Source organism: Oncorhynchus gorbuscha, linkage group LG12 (assembly GCF_021184085.1).
Source record: "Oncorhynchus gorbuscha isolate QuinsamMale2020 ecotype Even-year linkage group LG12, OgorEven_v1.0, whole genome shotgun sequence".
NCBI classification, from domain to species: domain Eukaryota; kingdom Metazoa; phylum Chordata; class Actinopteri; order Salmoniformes; family Salmonidae; genus Oncorhynchus; species Oncorhynchus gorbuscha.
Window position 1 is genome coordinate 17,835,601 of NC_060184.1, and position 20,926 is coordinate 17,856,526.

Below are 20,926 nucleotides of genomic sequence, written 5' to 3' on the forward strand. Positions count from 1 at the left end.
TGTGTTCTGACGCAGTGTATCACTTCTTTGTTGAAACAAAATCGATACATAACTTGAAATAGATAATCCCAACCCACTGAATCAAATGCTTTTTCTGCATCTAGACTGATTAATATAGCACTTATCTTCTCCTGACTGACGTGGTCCATGACATGTAATGTTCTCCTTATGTTGTCTGTCTATTCTGTATGAACCCAGTTTAATCCCCATCAATCAATTTTGGGATTATGTCCTCCATTCTTTTGGCTGTTAATGATGCATAGTTTATAATCCATGTTAAAAATTGTGATAGGTGTATAGGAACTGCATTCCTGCTTATATTTACCCTCTTTTGGAATTATAGATATTATGGCTTCTCTCCACAGTGGTGGTAGATCCCCCTCCTGCAGAGTCCAGTTAAAACAGGCCTGAAGTAGAGGTGTTAGTTGTTCTCTGAAGTCTTTGAACCATTCTGAAGGGAAGCCATCAGAGCTTGGAGACTTGTTCACTTTTAGATTAGACATTGCATTATTCATTTCTTCAGTAGTTATTTCTGAAGGAAGTCTATCATTTTACTCTATCTCAATGAGGGGAGATCAAGTGAGCTAAAAACAATACTATTGTCTGTGCATCTACCTTCTCAGGTTGCTTGTACCGATTTGTATAGTATGATTCAAATGCATTCTGTATTGCATCCAAACATTCTGTATTTCACCCACAAATTGTATTATGTGCTTGTTGTTTTCTGAGTACATTTTTTTCCCACCTTTATTTAACCAGGTAGGCTAGTTGAGAACAAGTTCTCATTTGCAACTGCGACCTGGCCAAGATAAAGCATAGCAGTGTGAACAGACAACACAGAGTTACACATGGAGTAAAACAAACATACAGTCAATAATACAGTAGAAACAAGTCTATATACGATGTGAGCAAATGAGGTGAGATAAGGGAGGTAAAGGCAATAAAAGGCCAGTAAACAATTAACAAGTCAATAACAAAGTAGAAAAAAGGCATGAGGAGGTGAATAATTACAATTTAGCAGATTAACACTGGAGGAGTGATAAATGATCAGATGGTCATGTACAGGTAGAGATATTGGTGTGCAAAATGCATGAGGAGGTAGGTGAATAATTACAATTTAGCAGATTAACACTGGAGTGATAAATGATCAGATGGTCATGTACAGGTAGAGATATTGGTGTGCAAAAGGCATGAGGAGGTAGGTGAATAATTACAATTTAGCAGATTAACACTGGAGTGATAAATGATCAGATGGTCATGTACAGGTAGAGATATTGGTGTGCAAAAGGCATGAGGAGGTAGGTGAATAATTACAATTTAGCAGATTAACACTGGAGTGATAAATGATCAGATGGTCATGTACAGGTAGAGATATTGGTGTGCAAAGGAGCAGAAAAGTAAATAAATAAAAACAGTATGGGGATGAGGTAGGTAAAATTGGGTGGGCTATTTACCGATAGACTATGTACAGCTGCAGCGATCGGTTAGCTGCTCAGATAGCAGATGTTTGAAATTGGTGAGGGAGATAAAAGTCTCCAACTTCAGCGATTTTTGCAATTCGTTCCATGCTAGAAATTGTGTTGCCTTTGAGCCTGATTCATAATATCATTGTTGATCTCAACTTCTTCACTATAAATCTGATCAATTTCCTGTTTTACCTTTTCAATCTCACGTAATATAAGAGGGTCTTTGAAATGACTATGAGATTGTTCTAAGCTTCCTAAAGTTTCCTGTAATTTCAGCAGTTTCTTTGCTTGTATCTTTTTCTTGAGAGATGATGTGGATATGATCTTTGCTCTAATAACCGCCTTAGCTGCATCCCACAATGTAGGAGATACTTCCCTGTTATCATTATTCTCCAGATAGACATTCAATTCTGTCTTTATTGATTCCTTGAATGCTGGACTATTCAGCTTGCTTGAATTAAGACTCCATAGAGTATTTGTTGGTTTGCTATTAAGGTGTAGAGTTAGGTTAACTCCATTATGATCCTTCTGCCCGATCCTACATCTTTAGACTTGTGCCAATCTGCTCTGTACATGAAAAAGTAAAAAGTATATTCCCTTCCTGACATATGGAAGTTGTGCAATACATCATTCCTGTAATATCCTATTGATATTTTTAACAACCAGACTTATTTACCTATTTTGATGTGGGCTGTCCAATTTTGATTTTGAAATCCTGTTAAAATCCCCTCCACAGATATGAGTGCCAGACGTTTCCTTCCTAAAGAAGACCATGTCACTCCCCGGGGACACTTATAATGTACATTCAATAATGTAACTTCCTTGTGATCCAGTTTACATTTAACAAGGATACATCTACCCTTATTGTCTTTTATATATGACAAAAACAAAACATTTACTGAATTTGGGATAAATATTGCAACACCCCTTCTACCCGTTTTATAAGAGAAAAAGCTATCCCTATAGCCCATTTTCTCATGTTCAGGATGGGATAAGTGAGTTTCTTGTCAGAATAGTATGTCAACTCTCTCCCGTTTCATCTTTGCTATTACCTTACTTCTCTTGATGTCACTCCCCAGTCCGTTTACAATGAGACTTAGGACCTTAAATATAAACCCAAAAACCTGTGTACCATAACAGCCTGCTTAACATGAACCTAAAAAAATTATGAAAAATCAAGAACAACAGAAAAGTAAACCGAAGTGGGAAGAGACTTTGCTATAAGGACTCTCATGTCAGAGGATTGTCCCTTGCCTCTGGAGTTTGAGGGAATGAACCTGACCGCTGGAAAGTCCCTTGCTCAAGTATCAAAATGCGTAAAGCAGTCTGAATCAAAACCTGTTGGAACCAAAAATAAAAAGGCCGCCTTTTTGTCGCCGACACACATCGGATAATTACAAGAGCAAAATAGGAGTGTAATGTAGAGGATAAATAATGGAACAGTAACAGTCGGGTCTATATCTTATATCCTAGAATAGCCTATATAAGCCATCAACCATATGCAGTTCATTCATTGAATCTTCCCCATGATATAATATGTCCTTCTGTCGCCTCGTTGTCGGTGTCATCAAATCAAATGTTATTAGTCACATGCGCCGAATACACCTGTAGACCTGAAATGCTTACTTACAAGCCCCTAACCAACAATGCAGTTTAAAAAATATGAATACGAAATAAAAGTAACAAGTAATTAAAGAGCAGCAGTAAAATAACAATAGCGAGACTATATACAGGGGGTACCAGTACAGAGTCAATGTGCGGGAGCACCGGTTAGTTGAGGTAATTGAGGTAATAGGTACATGTAGGTAGAGTTATTAAAGTGACTATGCATAGATAATAACAGAGAGTAGCAGCGGTGTAAGGGGGGGGGGGCAATGAAAATAATCTGGGAAGCCATTGGATTAGATGTTCAGGAGTTTTACGGCTTGGGGGTAGAAGCTGTTTAGAAGCCTCTTGGACCTACACTTTGCATTCCGGTACCGCTTGCCGTGTGGTAGCAGAGACAACAGTCTATGACTAGGGTGGCTGGAGTCTTTGACAATTTGTAGGGCTTTCCTCTGACACCGCCTGGTATAGAGGTCCTGGATGGCAGGAAGCTTAGCCCCAGTGATGTACTGGATCGTATGCACTACTCTCTATAGTGCCTTGCGGTCGGAGGCCGAGCAGTTCCCATACCAGACAGTGAGGCAACCAGTCAGGATTTTCTCGATGGTGCAGCTGTACAATCTTTTGAGGATCTGAGGACCCATGGTAAATCTTTTCAGTCTCCTGAGGGGGAATAGGTTTTGTCGTGCCCTCTTCATGACTGTCTTGGTGTGCTTGGACCATGTTAGTTTGTTGGTGATGTGGACACCAAGGAAGCTCTCAACCTGCTCCACTACAGCCCCTTCAATGAGAATGGGGGCGTGCTCGGTCCTCCTTTTCCTGTAGTCCACAATCATCTCCTTTCTCTTGATCACGTTGAGGGAAAGGTTGTTGTCCTGGCACCACACGGCCAGGATAACATTAGCTAATAGATCTGTTAATAACGTGACCATATGTAATGTGTCCATGTAGGCGACATACCCCAGGCTTCTCACTCTTACAAAGCAGCGGGGAAAATATGAGAGCTGTTTTACCTCTTGCAATGTCAACCATAATGGTCCAATAAGCCTAACATCTCGCCGTGACTATTAAGTCCGTAAAATCCGATTCGTTAGTTTCTATCTTCGTTGGAAATGCCTGAGTCTCTCTCGAATGTGAACGTCCTCTCGCCAAAGTGACTTCCCTCTTTCTCTGTGACTCTGCCCGCCGACCGTGGTCCATGGGAGGAGCTGCTCGAGTCTTTCAGCCAATGAAGATGCCTCTCTCCTGATGGTATACTCCACTGGGACACCCCTTGACTTCAGGTCTTCAGCAGCCTGCATGCTATTATGAAACCGGGTTGTTATCCAGAAATACTCACATCTTTGCCGGGAATGTTGTTTGGAAGCGAATGTCTTTCTCTTTTAGTACCTTCTTAATAGGGGAGTATTCCTTCCTTCTTTTCAGGATCTCTCCCGCATAGTCATGATCAAAGAACACTCGTTGGCCTTGGAAGTTAACAGGCTTTTTCCAGGCTACACGGAGGACTTTCTCTTTGACTAAGAATTGTAGGAAGTGCACATGCACTATGGATCTTGGTAGGTCACCACTGAGGGATTTTGAGGCCAGAGCTCGGTGTGCTCTTTCGATTCCCAAGTCAGTTTCGTCTTAAAGTATTTATTTGAATACACCCTCCACGAATTTGGGTATTGGGTATTTTTCTGTTCCCTCGACCACAGAATAAAGTTTAATGTTATTACGACGGGAAAAACCTTTGAGTTCTGTCACCTTTGACTGTAGTGCGTGCTGGCTTTTCAAAGACTGCACAAGCGCGTCCTTTATTGCAGTGTCCTATGTATCCATTTCCCCAATGTGCTGTTCTGCATCTCCCATTCTTGAAGATATGCGGTGAAGTTCTTCTTTGTTTTCTTCAAGTTTCTGGTTAATGTACTTCTCGAACTCATGTAGTTATTTTCGTACATCTTCTCGGAGTGCCTCTCGAAAGGGGAATTCCTCCTTTATCACCTCACGGAATGAGGGATATTTTGCTGCTGTTAGCTCGTTTGTGCTAGCATTAGCCATCTCTGTTTCGTCGACAATTTTAGTTTCTTCTACCTTGTTACGGACTATCGTTGTAGCTCCACAACCTATTCCTGCTTCCCCCTTTTCTATTGTAGCATAAGTTACTATAATACTCAGAGTAAATACTTGAATTTATGGGTGAAATACCCAACAGATGTGCAGTACGAAAAATCAGGCAGCCTTTTCCTAAATTGCGTCACCAATTAGTCTGTGGTGGCCCATTCTTGATACACAGGAAACTGTTGAGCGTGGAAAACTCAGCAGTGTTGCAGTTCTTGACACAAATCGGTGCACCTGGCACCTCCTACCATACCTGTTCAAAGGCACTTCAATCTTTTGTCTCGCCCATTCACGCTCTGATGGCCCACATACACAATCCTTTTCTTAATTGTCTCAATGCTTAAAAATCCTTCTTTAACCTGTCTTCTTCCCTTCATCTACACTGATTGAAGTGGATTTAACAGGTGACATTAATAAGGGTTCCTAGCTTTCACCTGTCATGGAAAGAGCATAATGTTTTGTACACTCAGTGTACATACTCACTTGGTTAGCAGCCAGTATGTGACAATCCTCATGACAAGGAGTGGCATGATGGCAGAAACAGATAGGTATCCAGGCCCCATACATACCCTTCAGCTCCACAAAGTTGTTGAGCAGCCACTGGTAAGCGGTCACACAGTCGTGGTGGTCGTTGAGGGTGAAGAGGTTGGATGGGATGGGCCCAGTGTATCTACGGCGGGGCTGGGCTGGGAGCTGGCTTTTGGGGGGAAGATGGCTGCCGTCCACACCAGTGGGACAGGAAACCTAGCAGGGACGAACCCAGAAATCCTCACAGCAATCATTCAAGTTTTAGAACATCAATACGGAATCATGTGATTATGAAATGATGACTATTGTGACAAAATAAAATAAATAAATGACACTATAGAAATCGTGCTTTAATTTCCCCCAACACTGTGACATAAAACATATTATACATATACTACTACTAATTATAATCTTATATGCAGCATGTCCCTCCAACCTGGTATTGCTGGCCTGTACAGAGGATGAGATGATCATAAGGCACTTTCCTGCCCCCAGACACCAGTACGTGCTTGGCTGCCCTGTCGATGCCCACCATCTTGCCTGTCACCACGTTGATCCAGGAGCGCAGAGACATCTGGGCATGGTCCCTGTCGCTGGAGCTATGACTGTGGGCAGTGGACAGGGGCACAGAGGTCAAATGTTTTGCATGCTAGCGTATTATGGAGCCCGTTGAAAGACATCCTCGAACTCGAAAGATTAAATAATGCACAAGCGTTAATGAGTTTTCCATTGACGACCACAGTCCACCACGAAGGACAAATGACAACAAGAGGAGCTGCAGGTGTCTCACCTCGTGGACAAGAATCTCATCTTTTCATTGGTGTAGTAGCCTGGGAAGCCATGCGTGGAGATCAGAGTCATGTTATTGAACCTCAGGTGTGGGCTGGAGAAGGAAAGGAACATACTGTTTACTGGGAAGATAACCCTGACTCATGAGTGCAGCTACTGTGCATTGCAGAATAGGAGAACGTTTATTTTCTCAGAAATGATGACCTCATCCTACCTAAGCACAGATGCTCTTGACCTGATGATCAAAACGTTGTATTTCGCCAATAATTATCTTTCAGCGTTCCTGTTCCATTTTTGTATACATGGGTTCCAGGAAGAATAGAGGACATCACAGAGAAATGAGCACAGGCTCTCTCTGTCTGCAGTGTTCTGTTATTCTCTGAGAGCTGAGTGAGGGGGCGCAGATGCAGCTGAATGGTTCCATATAATACCCCTATTGCATTTCATCTACATCGGTATGCATTAAAAATCCTTTATTTTCTAAACCTCATAGTAAAAGCCCTTCCTTTTGTTTTGTCTGGTTTTGTCCCCAGTCTGTAGTGTTCCTCTTATGCGTTTACTATCAGGAGTGTAAAAGGTCTCTTGTGATGTAAATGTCCTCCTTTGTTCTGTGCCAAATGGACATTATCCCTATTGGTGATACAACAGAGAAAGCCTCAATGGTGTTGTCTGAAAAGGAGATGTACACTGAGCTGAGCCATGTCATGTCAAGCTTTAGATCGTCTGCAAGTCTGCTGCCTCTCTCTGGGAGGGAAAGTGATTGATTGATTTTGGCTAATGAATGCACTGCATCTAAGTCACAAATGTGTGTAGGAAGTGAACAAATACCTTTTAAGGCAACACAAATTTGTTTTTTCAACACACAATAGTTAATACAACCCTTTAATGTTGACACTTGGCTTGCTGTATAGAGAAACTACTTCGACTACAGTCTTTGTTAAAAATGGTAGCCTAATCCAGTGTGTTTTCTGGTGAACAGAGAATAATCAGAGCTCATTTTAATCCAACTTTCCGTGTTAATCTGAGCCAGAAGGTGGGTTTAACGCCCAGCACTGAGGCATTAAGGCCTGTTACTGGGTTCTGGACGTGACCTCTTGGCTTTCTGTCTGTCTATTATCAGGCGCTGACAGACAACCGCTGTGACCCCGATGCTCCACTCCCCACACCCCACTGACCACCAGGCAGAGAGGCCGAGCCACCGCACCAGCTCTTTATCTGTTTATCTTATCCCCCTGATCTGACCCTGTCCCACTGAGGAGTGGGGGTGGGCTGGATGGAGGGGGATGGAAAGCTGGAGGCCAGCCGTTTGAGTTGGCCTGATAAGGGGGCCCAGTAGGGCCCAAGCTGACCCATCACTCAACCGGCCCACTGCTAGCACCGCCTCACCATTAGTTTAGTGGACACTAACTGCCTCATTAGTCAAGTGATTAGTGACAGCAAACACAGATCGCTGCAGAAGATCCCTGACAGGAGAACAGTGGAGTGTCTAATTAAAGGGCCAGCTCCGGGCCCTCCTGAATGCCAGCCCCAGGCAGCTGTGTGCCCATTGCATCGCCGCCCTGCCTGCCAACCCCCTCACTGAGTTATGCACGCTCCCTCCCTCCACGCTGCTTTCACATCCACACACAATGACGCGGTTGCTTGGTAGTTATCGGCTGGCGGCGAATGAGCAGAACCTAGACGCCATATTGTTTGGAGGAACAGTTCATCTCAAAGACGGAAAGAATACAAGCAGTGCCTCCTTTTTCTAGCCAACCAAAAGTCTGGCAACATTTCCAGATATTGGATGCCTGGAATAAAAGACAAATTCAGGAGAAAAGTCATTCTGAAAGTGAATGCTGTTGACATACACTTTAGACAAGTGTTTTTACTTGTGGTCAAGGAGGGTTGTCGTGTTTGCAGGCTTTCACCCAAGCCTACAGCTATAATGACTCATTCATCAAATCAACTAAACATCAAGACTTTGATAAGCAAGAATCTACACACTGCATGTGAAGATAGTCATAAATAAGCTTTCGTAACCTATGCAAAACATACTGTAATAACAAAAGGTGTGGTATTGGTGTTTGTTTGAAGGTAACCATGAATTCAGGCCAATACTAAGCTGTAAGATTGCCTTGGTGGGAGAAGGGATGGTTGTGCATTCACCCATTGCTCTGGGTGGGTATACTCATATTACTACTAATCACTGCTGCTAAAGCTGCACACACTGCTGCTCTAATACCTACCAGTCTCTCCCACTAATTACAATCATCTAGAGGAGGATGTCATTGAGCTTCCTCTAATACACACAATTATAAATGCAATTTATGAATGCCATGTATACAATTTCTCAATACCAGAAAGCAAGCACCTCCAGAAATGCTAAGCCAGTGTCTGATGCCCCCACTACCACGATCCTGGCATTGATGGTGACTTTTGGTTCCATGGTTAGCTTTCGGTTGATGTGGTTGAGAGCATACGACACCTGAGGAGAAGAGAGACAGCGTGTGTAAAAGTCACAGATTCATCCATTTGATTACTTCAGAAGAGTTCTCCAGCAATCTAACCAATATACAGTACCTGTCATGCCTGCTCCCGCTCCACCTCTCTGGCTCTCGAGGGCACCAGGCTGCCCATCATTATGCACACCTGTCACCAGCATTACGCGCATCAACGCTTCATTGGACTCACCTGGACTCCTTCACTTTGTTGATTGCTCCCTCTATATCTGTCTGTTCCTTAGTTTGTTCCCCGGATCAGCATTAATGTAATTTTGTTTTCCATCCAGACACTGTCCGTGTTTTGTTTCTTGTCCGTTATTCATTAAATGTACACTCCCTGTACTTTTATTCTCGTCTCCCAGTGTCTGTCCTCGCAGTACCAGTCAAACATTTTGGACACACCTACTCATTCAAAGGTTTTTCTTTATTTTCTACATTGTGGAATAATAGTGAATACATTATAACTATGAAATAACACATGTAGTAACCAAAAAAGTGTTAAAGAAATATATTTTATATTTAAGATTTTATATTTAAGATCAACCCTTTGCCTTGATGACAGCTTTGCACACTCTTGGCATTCTCTGAACCAGCTTCATGAGGTAGTCACCTGGAATGCATTTCAATTAACAGGTCTGCTTTGTTAAAAGTTCATTTGTGGAATTTCTTTCCTTCTTAATGCATTTGAGTCAATCAGTTGTGCTGTGAAAGGTAGGGGTGGGTATGCAGAAAATAGTCCTATTTGGAAAAAGACCAATTATGGTAAGAACAGTTTAAATAAGCAACGAGAAACAACAGTCCATCATTACTTTAAGACATGAAGGTCAGTCATTGCGGAAAATTTGAAGAACTTTGAAAGTTTCGAAAATTGCAGTCGCAAAAAACATCAAGTGCTTTGATGAAACTGGTTCTCTAGAGGACCGCCACAGGAAAGGAAGACCCAGAGTTATCTCTGCTGCAGAGGATAAGTTCATTAGAGTTACGAGCCTCAGAAATTGCAGCCCAAATATATGCTTCACTGAGTTCAAGTAACAGACACATCTCAACATCAACTGATCAGAGGAGACTGTGTGAATCAGGCCTTCATGGTCGAATTGCTGCAAAGAAACCACCCGTGTTTCTTGGGCCAAGAAACACGAGCAATGGACATTAAACCGGTGGAAATCTGTCCTTTGGTCTGATGAGTCCAAATTTGAGATTTTTGGTTCAAACCGTCATGTCTTTGTGAGACGCAGAGTAGGTGAATGGATGATCTCCGCATGTTTGGTTCCCTCCATGAAGCATGGAGGAGGTGTGATGGTGTGGGGGTGCTTTGCTGCTGATACTGTCTGTGATTTATTATAGAATTCAAGGCACACTTAACCAGCATGGCTACCACAGCATTCTGCAGCGATACGCCATCCCATCTGGTTTGGGCTGAGTGGGACTATCATTTGTTTTTCAACAGGACAATGACCCAACACACTTCCAGGCTGTGTAAGTCATGGAGTGCTGCATCAGATAACCTGGCCTCCACAATCACCCGACCTCAACCCAATTGAGATGGTTTGGGATGAGTTGGACCGCAGAGCGAAGGAAAAGCAGCCAACAAGTGCTCAGCATATGTGGGAACTCCAGGTGAAGCTGATTGAGAGAATGCCAAGAGTGTGAAAAGTTGTCCTCAAGGCAATGGGTGGCTACTTTGAAGAATATAAAACATAAAATATATTTTTATTTATTTAACACTTTTTTGGTTACTACATGATTCAAATCAAATCAAAGTTTATTTGTCAAGTGCGCCAAATACAACCTTACAGTGAAATGCACATGATTCCATTCACTTATTATTATATTATTATATTACTTTATTCTGCAATGTAGAAAATAGTAAAACTAAAGAAAAACCTTTGAATGAGTAGATGTATCCAAACCTTTGACTGGTACTGTAGATGACAAACATAATGTGTTTGTATTAATGTATTAATGTGCACACCATTTTCCCATTTTCCCATTGGGTTTATTTGAATGACAATGGCCTAAAACCCAGAGACTGGCATTTATCAGAGCACTTAACTACAGAAAAGAGAGTACCAGTTTTCAGAAAAAAATCGGAATATTATTTTAGCAGAGTTTATACAAAAAAATATGGAAATGTCTTAAAGTTTGATGTTCCACTGGAAACGCTGAGTGAAACGTAATAAGTGCCAATGCGCCTACTTAAATACTAACTATTTTATTATGAGTACTGGCCCTATTGAAAATAAATGTCCAAATGTCAGAGCATTCAATGAACAGAGAACAGAGAACATTGTGTTATCCACAGAATCTCCTCACCAATAATCAAACTGTGATTTTAGTGCGCTAATTGGTCCTAGAGCACTCATAATTAGTTACATTGGTTTCCTGTTGGATGGAAAATGGCAGCACACCCCAAAGGAAGGGGAAACCTGCAGTTGGAATTAATCTTCAAGTAATATTTAAGCTATTCTCAGTAGTGCCTGCTCTGTTCTTAAAAGAACACATATAAGTTCAAACTCTGACTTCATGTGAAAATGACCAAATGTAACCAAACCTATGTAATTAAAGTGCAAGAACATTCTCCGTTCAGTTAAACCCCCTAAATAATAATCACCTGAAATACTCCAGCTAACCAAACAACACGATGCAGGTCTGATTCATGCTCTGTCTTGTGCAGGTAGGTATAGGCTAGTGTGGGAAAGTGCAGCTGTCTTTATTCCCCATCCTTGTGGAAATGGTGCCTAACCTTTTCTCTAACATAATGGCCGGGTGCTGTGACCATGGCACTGGGTAATACGATCTGTTATTGACAGAGAGGGAACAGGTGCTTTAAATCTGATTAATACATCTGTGCTGGACACCAGGCTTAGATTACGAGGCTGAGGCTGTGTCACAAATGGCACCAAATGGGATCTGGTCAAAAGTAATGCACTATATAGGGAATAGGGTGCTATTTTGGACACCAAGAGACAAATCTGTGAGGCATCGCTCTGCTATCCTTTTATCTACATGGCCTGGATATGATGGTTGCCGTGTTACTAAATTGGATGGCCTGGAACGGGCGAATGCAGGTGTATCTGTTAATACACTGAGGGAGAGGGGAGTGCCACGCGGTACACGTGACACATATAGGAACATGTTGCTATATTGCTGTGTGCTATAGCTGTATTGATCTATTAATTTTATAAATAAAGTATTAAAGCTACAATATGTAACATTTTGGGTGACCCGACCAAATTCACATAGACAAGTCAATTATAGATCTGTCATTCTCATTGAAAGCAAGTCTAAGAAGCGGTTGATCTGTTCTATGAGCACTATTTCTATGTTTTCTGTTCTTAAATTTTGTTTAACATATTTTACTTTCATTTTGTACATCAGCTTTATATTTGTTATGGAAAAGATATTTCACAACGTTTAGATGGTACAATGATTCTCTACACTATACTTGCTTGTTTTATCACATAAACTGAAATTAGGCTATAAAATTTTAGCAACCAGGAAATAGTGGAGCGATTTCTGCATAGTGCATCTTTAAGAATATATGCTGTGATTAGTGACACTCATATGGTGAAAGTATTACCTAATAAAGTTCTGATTTAGTATAATATTACATTTTCTGCATATCCAAAATGAGTGTCTGATTAAGTCTGAGATGCCTTCCTTTCCTTGTCTCCTTTCCTTGTCTCCCATCACCCACATCAGTGATCATGGAGGAAGAGGACACAAGGAGACGAAGCTAGTTACAACTATTGAGACACAGACCAGGTGCGGCAGACAGTGGCTTATGACTGACTGTGTGGTAAGTGGTCTGTGCTCCTTTACCTGTTAAACAGCAGAGGCAAATATTCCTAACCATCTGTCAGAGCAACCATCTGCTGCCCTCATCTACACTAATACAAGCACTTTAAAAATAGCCTGAGGAGTTGGGTGTGGAAAGACTAATAAAGAAAAGTTGTGCATATACAATACCACTGAAAAAGCTTTACAACTAATTAAAAGCAATGTTCAAGACTGCAATGCTATTTGTCCATGGAGTGCCGTACCCCTGATGGAATAATTACCTTTAACATAAAATGACTTTCCAATTGTATCCATCACAATATTTTACTGTTTGAAACAAATATCTATATTATCTACACTCAATGCTAAGAGGGGAATGCGTTCACTTTAAAGCAGCACCCCCTTGTGGGCATGTAAATTACACACAAAATATATTTCTCTTCTTTCTCATATCATCCCTCTGCCTCTCATTCTGTTAACCTGGAGACAGTGGGTACTTGCCCAACTGCATTCCCAGGCATGTTAAACCACCAACCAGCCTGTTCATCAGCTACTGCTGTGCCCACCTGGTCCTTAGTGATCTGCTTGGATGGCGCGTTGATGCCCAGCTCCTCCAGAGGGTAGACAATCTGGCGTCGCGGGCGCACCGGAACCATGCAGTTAAGAACAGAGGTCAGGTAATGGGCACATGAGTTCTGAGGGGAGCAGAAAAGGGGCAGGGTCAGGGGAGGTGATGCCTATCAGCTATACCATTGATGGAGGCAAAGGAAGGGGTGACTAACAGGTTCAAAATATTCCCTAAATAGGGCACTACTTTTGACCAAGGCCCATAAGAGCTCTGTAGGGGATGCCACTTGGGATGCAGACATAACTAGCTCTGATAAAGAGGTTGTTTTATACGATTTACACGACCATTAACATGCTCCTGAATAGAAACCACTTCTACTGAATATAACTTCCACTGCCTCGGTCATGGCTTGCCAACCCTATGCCCCAGCATCCACTGCCCAAATGATGATTCCCTCTCCCATTAGATTTTCCATAATTCCATTATTCTATTTACACCTCACCATCTGGTGCATGTTTGTAGAAGTTAATTAGCAGAGGGGAAGGAGGAGGATGAGGACAAGGAGAAGGCCTCTACACAGTGAGGAAATGTTTTCTAAAAGTCCAGAGAGGTGGACCTGGTAGTCCTATATCAGCACCTGCTTCTCCAACTCCAGAGAGAATTGGTGAAGAGTGGCTGGGCAAGGACTGAGGAACACTGCACTTATGAATATCTGGTACTTAACACAATGTGCACGCACGCACGAACACATGCACAGACACACACAGTGGAATGGGCATGGTGAGAAGTCAATATGAGCTTTACAGGCTGTTTCTCTAACCTTCTGGTTGTGGTAGGAGGGGTAGATTGGGTAGTAGAGGCAGGATTTGTGGGCCAGCCGCAGGACCTCCTTTAGGAAGTGTTTGGCGTAGTGCTGGAAGATGGGGTTGAGGGCAAAGTGACACAGCTGGCCGTGCTCCTCATAGCGGTGGTGGCTGAAGTAGATGAAGTTCTCAATGTTGTAGTTGGCTCGGATGTAATCTATATCCTGAGAGAGAGAGAGAGAGAGAGAGAGAGAGAGAGAGAGAGAGAGAGAGAGAGAGAGAGAGAGAGAGAGAGAGAGAGAGAGAGAGAGAGAGAGAGAGATTAAGTAGTACTGAATATATGAAAGCAAAATACCATTGAAGTCTGTAAATGAGAAAACTACCTCCTCATTTCTGATAATTACAATCCCGACTAGTTGGTTCTGAACTTGGGCTACAAATGCCTGCAAGGGTGTTCCATCCTGGAAGACAGACACAGAGAAAGAGATGAGATATTACACTTGAGGATTCCATTTTCATATCCAAAGTAATTATCTGTGTTGGAGCTCTGTCATAGTTATGCTTGACTGCTCCTTGCAAAAACCATCAATCAATCAGAGATACTCCAAGTCTTCCAACATAATAATTTGAATCAATCTGGTTCGGGTTTTTGTGTAATTGATTGATAAACTTGAGACTAGCTATATAACAACAAGATAAATGGAACTAGTGGGTGTACTATTCCTTGTCCTATTGGCAGTAGTATGTCCTGTGTGTGTCTGTGACTGACCTTGTCTCTATGGGCCTGGTAGAACATGTCCAGGTCCTCCAGCAGGCTCTCATGCAGGCTGAGTCTCTTCACCATGTCACAGACTGCAGGCCTGTCTGCAGACACTGCCAGACTCACCACAAATGTCCTGATGAGACAACAAGACCATGATTGACATTACACAAGCAACTTCCATTGTATATACACATCCAGGGATTTCTCGCCCCAAAAACATGTCTCTCTTCAACTCTCCAATAACATCCATCTCAATTTAATCGTTGTAAGTTAAATAAGGAGATGCATTCATGCTAACCCCTTAGATGTATGTCAATGGCTAAAACTACTGAAATGTTCTGTTGGGGACTATACTAATACCCACTTGAGCAGGCCAGAGCGGTGGAAGATGTAGAGCTCCTGGGGCAGGCTGCTGGTGTGGTGTGGTACTACCCTGAGGAAGCTCTGGAGGAGGGGGAACTCAGGGGCCAGCTTGGGCACAGAGATGATGCAGAAATCACGGTCCTGTGGAAGAAACAAGGAGATTTGCTTCATGCTTATCACATGCAGTAACCTCAGTTTCAAAGAGCCGTCACAATGTGGAAATCAATGAGTATGTCAGTCAAAAATGGTTAAGTAATAAGATTTGTTAGCGGGTACTTACAGGGAAAAGTTTAAATATATTGGGCAGGAAGTCCACTGATCTGTAGGAGGAGATGAATGAGGGAAGTTAAGTGAAACTGTGTCTCTGCCAAAGCTCTAATCAGAGCCAACATGGAAATCACAGCAGTGGAACAACTGGCCAAGCCATCCGCACATCTCAGTACTTCTCTCCTTCAAGTTGCTGTCACTTTATGCACCATACTCATTAATTACATGCTCATTCTCGGTGGGGAGTAACTGGCTTCCATATTCCAGGACAGCTGGGCAGTAAGGCGATAGAGAGAGAGACGCAGCGGGAGCCAGCTAACAATCACACAGCTAAAGACAGATACATACTGGAGGGCTGCCATGACTAGTGAAAGGTTGTTTCCACAGATTCATGAAGTGGTGAAATTGGAGAAAGCAAAACTACATTTGATCACCTTCAATTAACGGGAATGTATTTCCTCTTTATTTATCCAAAACAGAATCGTTTTTTCAAATGGGTTAGTTAAACTCTCATCCAAACAATGCCAGTATAATTACTAGGTAATTACTTAATCAATGAATGACTTAGTAATCAAATTATTGTCGCTGTTTTTCTTAAAACAGAAACATTGAAGATTTTTTTCTTTTTTAAACATATTTTCCCATTAATGAACCAACAATTATGAAACTTCAGAAGGTATTTTGAATACCTTTTATTAGTCCTAGAGTAATGAAATGTTCAGAGTACATTGAGGGGACTTATTACTTTCAATAAATACATACAAATATTGAGTTACAAGGTTTTCATCAGACAGCAACGTTATGCTTGTGACTTTGTCCTGAACTTACCTCATTTCAAAATTCTTGTAGATGACAAATAATTGAATACAGAATGCATTGGGTGTTACTGAGACTCTTGGTTTCAGAGTCACTTCTGAACCCTGAGGCTTTGCCACACAAGCCTGGCTGTCCCCTGGCTGCAATGACATCAATACAGTGTTAATATATCAATAGGAGATGAATGAGAGCCCATAGCTAGGTGGAAATGAAGGAAATACCATAAGGAATTCATAATTGGTTTTACCTCTGATACTTCACTGGGTATTTCTGTAATGCCACCTTGATCAAAATCCTTTGTCTGGTCCACGTCCTGTGATGATACCTTGCAATTCATTTAATCAAACCAATATGTCACATTTTGCCTAACAATTGCATATCTGTTATAGCCTTACAGTATCGTTGATTTTGGATTTTGGACATGGGTCCTTCTGGGTCAGATTCATCTCATACTGCACCTTTCCAGTGCTACCCTGTGGGCTGATGGTGTTGGTGTCCCCTGAAGTCCCCTCTCCCTCTGGCTCAGGGGCAGTCTCAGTCAGGTCCTCTGGACTGGGCTTATACAGACCGTTGAAGGGCCCAAGCTCAAAGCATTCATTGAGCAGCTTCAAGTTGATGTCACCACTCACACTGATGAAACCCACAGCAGTTCCCTCATTCTGTGAAGACAGAACACAGACAGACACAGTAATTTGACTGAAAAGCCATTTGTAATTAAATCAAGTGTATCAACACTAGTAATATACATGTGCATACTATCAAACTTGACCAATTACAGTATTTCGTTCTAGGCTATAACTTAAAAAAGTACACAATAAGTAAATAATTGGCAATGCTGTTAAAATAGAGTGCAGAATAGTACAACCCTCTTGGGAAGTGTTGTGCTGTTTGTTCTCTGAATGGAGAACACATACAGGCAAAAAAATAAATGCTACAGATGTCTGGACACAATATGTTCAGTGAGAGCCTGTCTTGGCAGTGTCAACTCTCATCTACCATATGCTGCCATGAACACGTGTCAGCTTGAGTTGCAGGGAGGGGAGGAAAGATCTGTCATATTCTAAGTCCTGGGGGAATTCACCCTAGCAGGATTTCTGTGAACCAGGAAAAAGCATCTGCACTGCTGCTATTACATTTTAAATGGACTGAACTCTCTGACAGTGGATCAGAGATTACTGATGCCAATGATAAAACAAAGAGACAGATAACATCAGAAAGAACAAAATGGCTGACTTGATCCAAAGCTTAATAATCAGAAGGGCTAACGTTTTTTCCTTTCCCGTGGTTTTGGCTGAAGTTGGAATGCATTAAGGAGAAATAAATATATTCTCATGACAACAAAGAAATAGAACTGTAAACATAGCTGACCTCACAAACAGCTGCATGATTTTCGTCGTCCTGAGCCTCAATGAGTTCAGCCAGAAAGTAAGTCCCATAGGATCCTGTGAGGGCCTTTGTCTGCTCCGCAAAGATGTGTGTGAGGTCATCATGATCCTCCACCCTGTAACAGAAGCGTCAATCACTTGATGAAAGCGATGAGCAACCCAAGGATCATCCCTCACTAAAATTAGAATAGAAATACATGTGAACGTATTGAAATAACAGCCTGGTCTCATAGACTAGACGTGGTAAATGTAAATGGTAAACATGGTAAATGTAAATCCGGGATTCTGAAATTAGTATGATATGTTACATTTGGTATGGTTACATAAGAAAGATGGTTCCTTAAAGCAAAAACGAAAGTAGGGTGGTTGGTCGGGGTGGATGGGTGGGCGTATTACGCCCCCAAAGGTTGTTCGAATCTCATCATTGACAACTTTTGCATTAGAGCTAATTAGCAACTTTTGAACTACTTACTACCTTTGAATTACTTAGAATGTTGGCTAACCCTTCCCTTAACCCTTTTAGCTAACCCTGGCCCTTGTATCGCTTCCGTAACTACAGACGGTGGGAGACGGGAAGCAAGTACAGGTGAAGATTTAATAATAAATAAACATTAAACTAAACAAGAACAGCATCTGGACAAGAGAAACAAAACTACAACAATGAAGACAATGAAACTCAGGAAGTGACAGATATAGGGGAGGCAATCAATGACGTGATGGAGTCCAGGTGAGTCCGATGAAGCGCTGGTGTGCATAATGATGGCGACAGTTGTGTGTAATGATGAGCAGCCTGGCGACCCCTAACCTTAACCCTGTTAAGCTAACCCGTCTGCTAACCCTAACCTTAACCCTTTAACCTATCCTCTATACTTAACCCTAACCTTAACCCGCTAGCTAATGTTAGCCACCTAGACGCCTAGCTAGAATTCGTAAAACATATCATACATTTAGAAAATTCATAACATATTGTACATTTTGCAAATTCGTAACTAATAATACGAATGGTAATTTCTAACATATTTTACGAAATGGGTGATGGACATCCACAAATGAATACATACAATACAAAACCTAACATATAGTAAATCGTGTTTCTTCGGATTTACGTACAGAATAATATGATATGCTCTGAGACCAGGTTGGAATTAAACAATGAATTCCTTAATTCCAAAAAGTAATTTATCATACAGTGAACTGCAAAATCAAATTTGAGAGTATAAAGCAAAAGTGCTATGGTACAGAACGCAGGTGTGTTAAAATGACTATGAGGACCTGGCTCGGCGGACATGCAGCCTTGGGCAATAGCTGTGTCTGTGGCACACAAATGCTGAACACTGGGGCCCTGGATCCTTCAGACTCTTCATGGGCTCAAAGATCTTTTCCAGTGCACGCTCTGAAAACACACAGTGGGAGTGGGCATACTGTGAATCCTTCACAATCATATATTTTTGAATACATGATGAAGAAAGTTAACTAATATGATTACACATGTTGTAATACATATTCTATAAAAAAGGACTACACACTTACCTAAACATCGACTAGCTGGGGTGACCAAGCAGATGTATTGCAGCTCTGTGATAGCATTGAACACAGTTCTGTAAGAAGATGTTTACTTTTCTTATTGCACAATCCATCACCCTGTCAAGAACCTACAGTGCATGCCATATCACATCATGAGAATCTAATTTCTCATGCTGAAATTTTATGGAATGGCTGTGGAATCAAATTGGAAAAGCATATGTGGTATAGGAATGGCAGACTGCTGTATCACTAGTTGCCACAAACAGGATTCAAACCTGGTCTTATTATATTATGGAAAAGTTGAACATGTTATATTTTTGAGCCTACGTTATGAAAGGGGTTGTTACATGATTATGAGAAATGCCATGCCATAACTTGTTAGTGCTGCTCACTTTGACACTCACTCGCTTTTTCCTGACTGCATACAAAGAAAACATTGATAATCTCCCTACCAAGGGTGGCTGGTGGCACCTTAATTTGGGAGGACAGGCTCATAGTAATGGTTGGAATGGAATAAATTGAATGGTATCAAACACATGGTTTCCATGTTTGATACCATTCCATTCACTCCATTCCAGACATTATTGTGAGCCATCCTACCCTCACCAGCCTCCTGTGCTTCCTACCTTACAATCTCTTTGGCACTCCCAATGGAGAAGATCGGCTGTGCCACGAAGAGGTGCAGGAAAAGTGTGTTCAGAGGCTGTTGTGACGAGAAAATATGGTTAAACCCAGAGAAGAGGAAAGGAAACAAGAACAAGTCTCTCTAGTTGATACAAACCGTGTATTTTTCAGCACTGTAATTGTCATGCAGGAATGGTTCCCAACAAGCTTGATCCACAATGTCTCCAATTGGGTGATCAGAAAAGGCAGCATGGGCCAAGACCTCATTCTTCGCATTGCTCAGGGTCACTGCCAGATTGGCCTTCTCTCTGAGGATACCAACATACAGACAGTGAAGCCAGGATAAATTATTGTGGTCCATCTAAAATGGATTGACGCTTGCATGTTCATGCATTCTGACATGTAACAAAAAATATTCTTCCACCTTGAGTGTGAATATCTGTTTCATGCATTTGACAGACATGATTAAGGCTATGCATACTCACAGTAGATGAATGACATTTACTCTTCCAAATACTGCTACTGTGGCAGGACCGATCAGGCTATTGATCGCATGTGCATCCGATGACTCTGTTCTCCTCACAGTCACAGTCTCAACTTTGCCACCCGAGGAAGTTATGGTCCTCATCTTTCTCTGATTTTGGAAGAGAAAAGCAAATGAGAAGCGAAAAAACGTAAATGGCTTTCCAATACAAATTTGACCAAAACACAACAAATGCATTATTGTAATGATTAAATTACTAGCTAGGGGGTATCACATCAAGTATTTAACGTTACACATTGGAATCCACTCCGGTAGCATTCTTCTTGTCAAATTAGCCTATCATGCTAACTCACCTGGTGGATGCAAGAACTTTTCCAGTTCTGATATATATTTTTCCGAATTTGCAAAAATGACTCAAATCAGGGTTTCTATTTCATGCTTAGCTAGCTCATTATCGAAACACACCGTGTCAATAACAGTTTGTTCTCCTGCATTCAACCTAAAGTTAGAATAAAAGTAAAACTAGTACTCGCTCCAGCTAATGGGGGGGTATGTTACCATAGAAACACAACGCTCGG

At 41.7% G+C, this 20,926-nt stretch overlaps 1 protein-coding gene across 2 annotated transcripts in view; it reads right to left on the bottom strand.

Annotated features, from left to right (window-relative positions):
- Positions 1–20,913, bottom strand: part of cfap61 (cilia and flagella associated protein 61) — a 32,138-nt gene extending 11,225 nt beyond the window's left edge. The window contains exons 1-20 of one of the 2 annotated variants that reach the window (XM_046291268.1): positions 20,702–20,913; positions 20,350–20,498; positions 20,022–20,172; positions 19,867–19,943; positions 19,247–19,314; positions 18,989–19,109; positions 17,700–17,832; positions 16,790–16,990; positions 16,579–16,644; positions 16,344–16,471; positions 15,529–15,568; positions 15,250–15,389; positions 14,892–15,018; positions 14,506–14,583; positions 14,140–14,346; positions 13,318–13,446; positions 8,828–8,955; positions 6,490–6,582; positions 6,136–6,304; positions 5,741–5,915 (exon numbers count right to left, since the gene is read on the bottom strand). In XM_046291268.1, the coding sequence (XP_046147224.1) occupies positions 5,741–5,915; positions 6,136–6,304; positions 6,490–6,582; positions 8,828–8,955; positions 13,318–13,446; positions 14,140–14,346; positions 14,506–14,583; positions 14,892–15,018; positions 15,250–15,389; positions 15,529–15,568; positions 16,344–16,471; positions 16,579–16,644; positions 16,790–16,990; positions 17,700–17,832; positions 18,989–19,109; positions 19,247–19,314; positions 19,867–19,943; positions 20,022–20,172; positions 20,350–20,492 (2,374 nt within the window). In that variant the 5' untranslated portion in view covers positions 20,493–20,498; positions 20,702–20,913. Of the gene's footprint in view, positions 1–5,740; positions 5,916–6,135; positions 6,305–6,489; positions 6,583–8,827; positions 8,956–13,317; positions 13,447–14,139; positions 14,347–14,505; positions 14,584–14,891; positions 15,019–15,249; positions 15,390–15,528; positions 15,569–16,343; positions 16,472–16,578; positions 16,657–16,789; positions 16,991–17,699; positions 17,833–18,988; positions 19,110–19,246; positions 19,315–19,866; positions 19,944–20,021; positions 20,173–20,349; positions 20,499–20,701 lie in introns of both variants that reach the window. The other variant, XM_046291266.1, reaches the window with a different exon arrangement.
- Between the last annotated feature and the right edge of the window lie 13 nt (positions 20,914–20,926).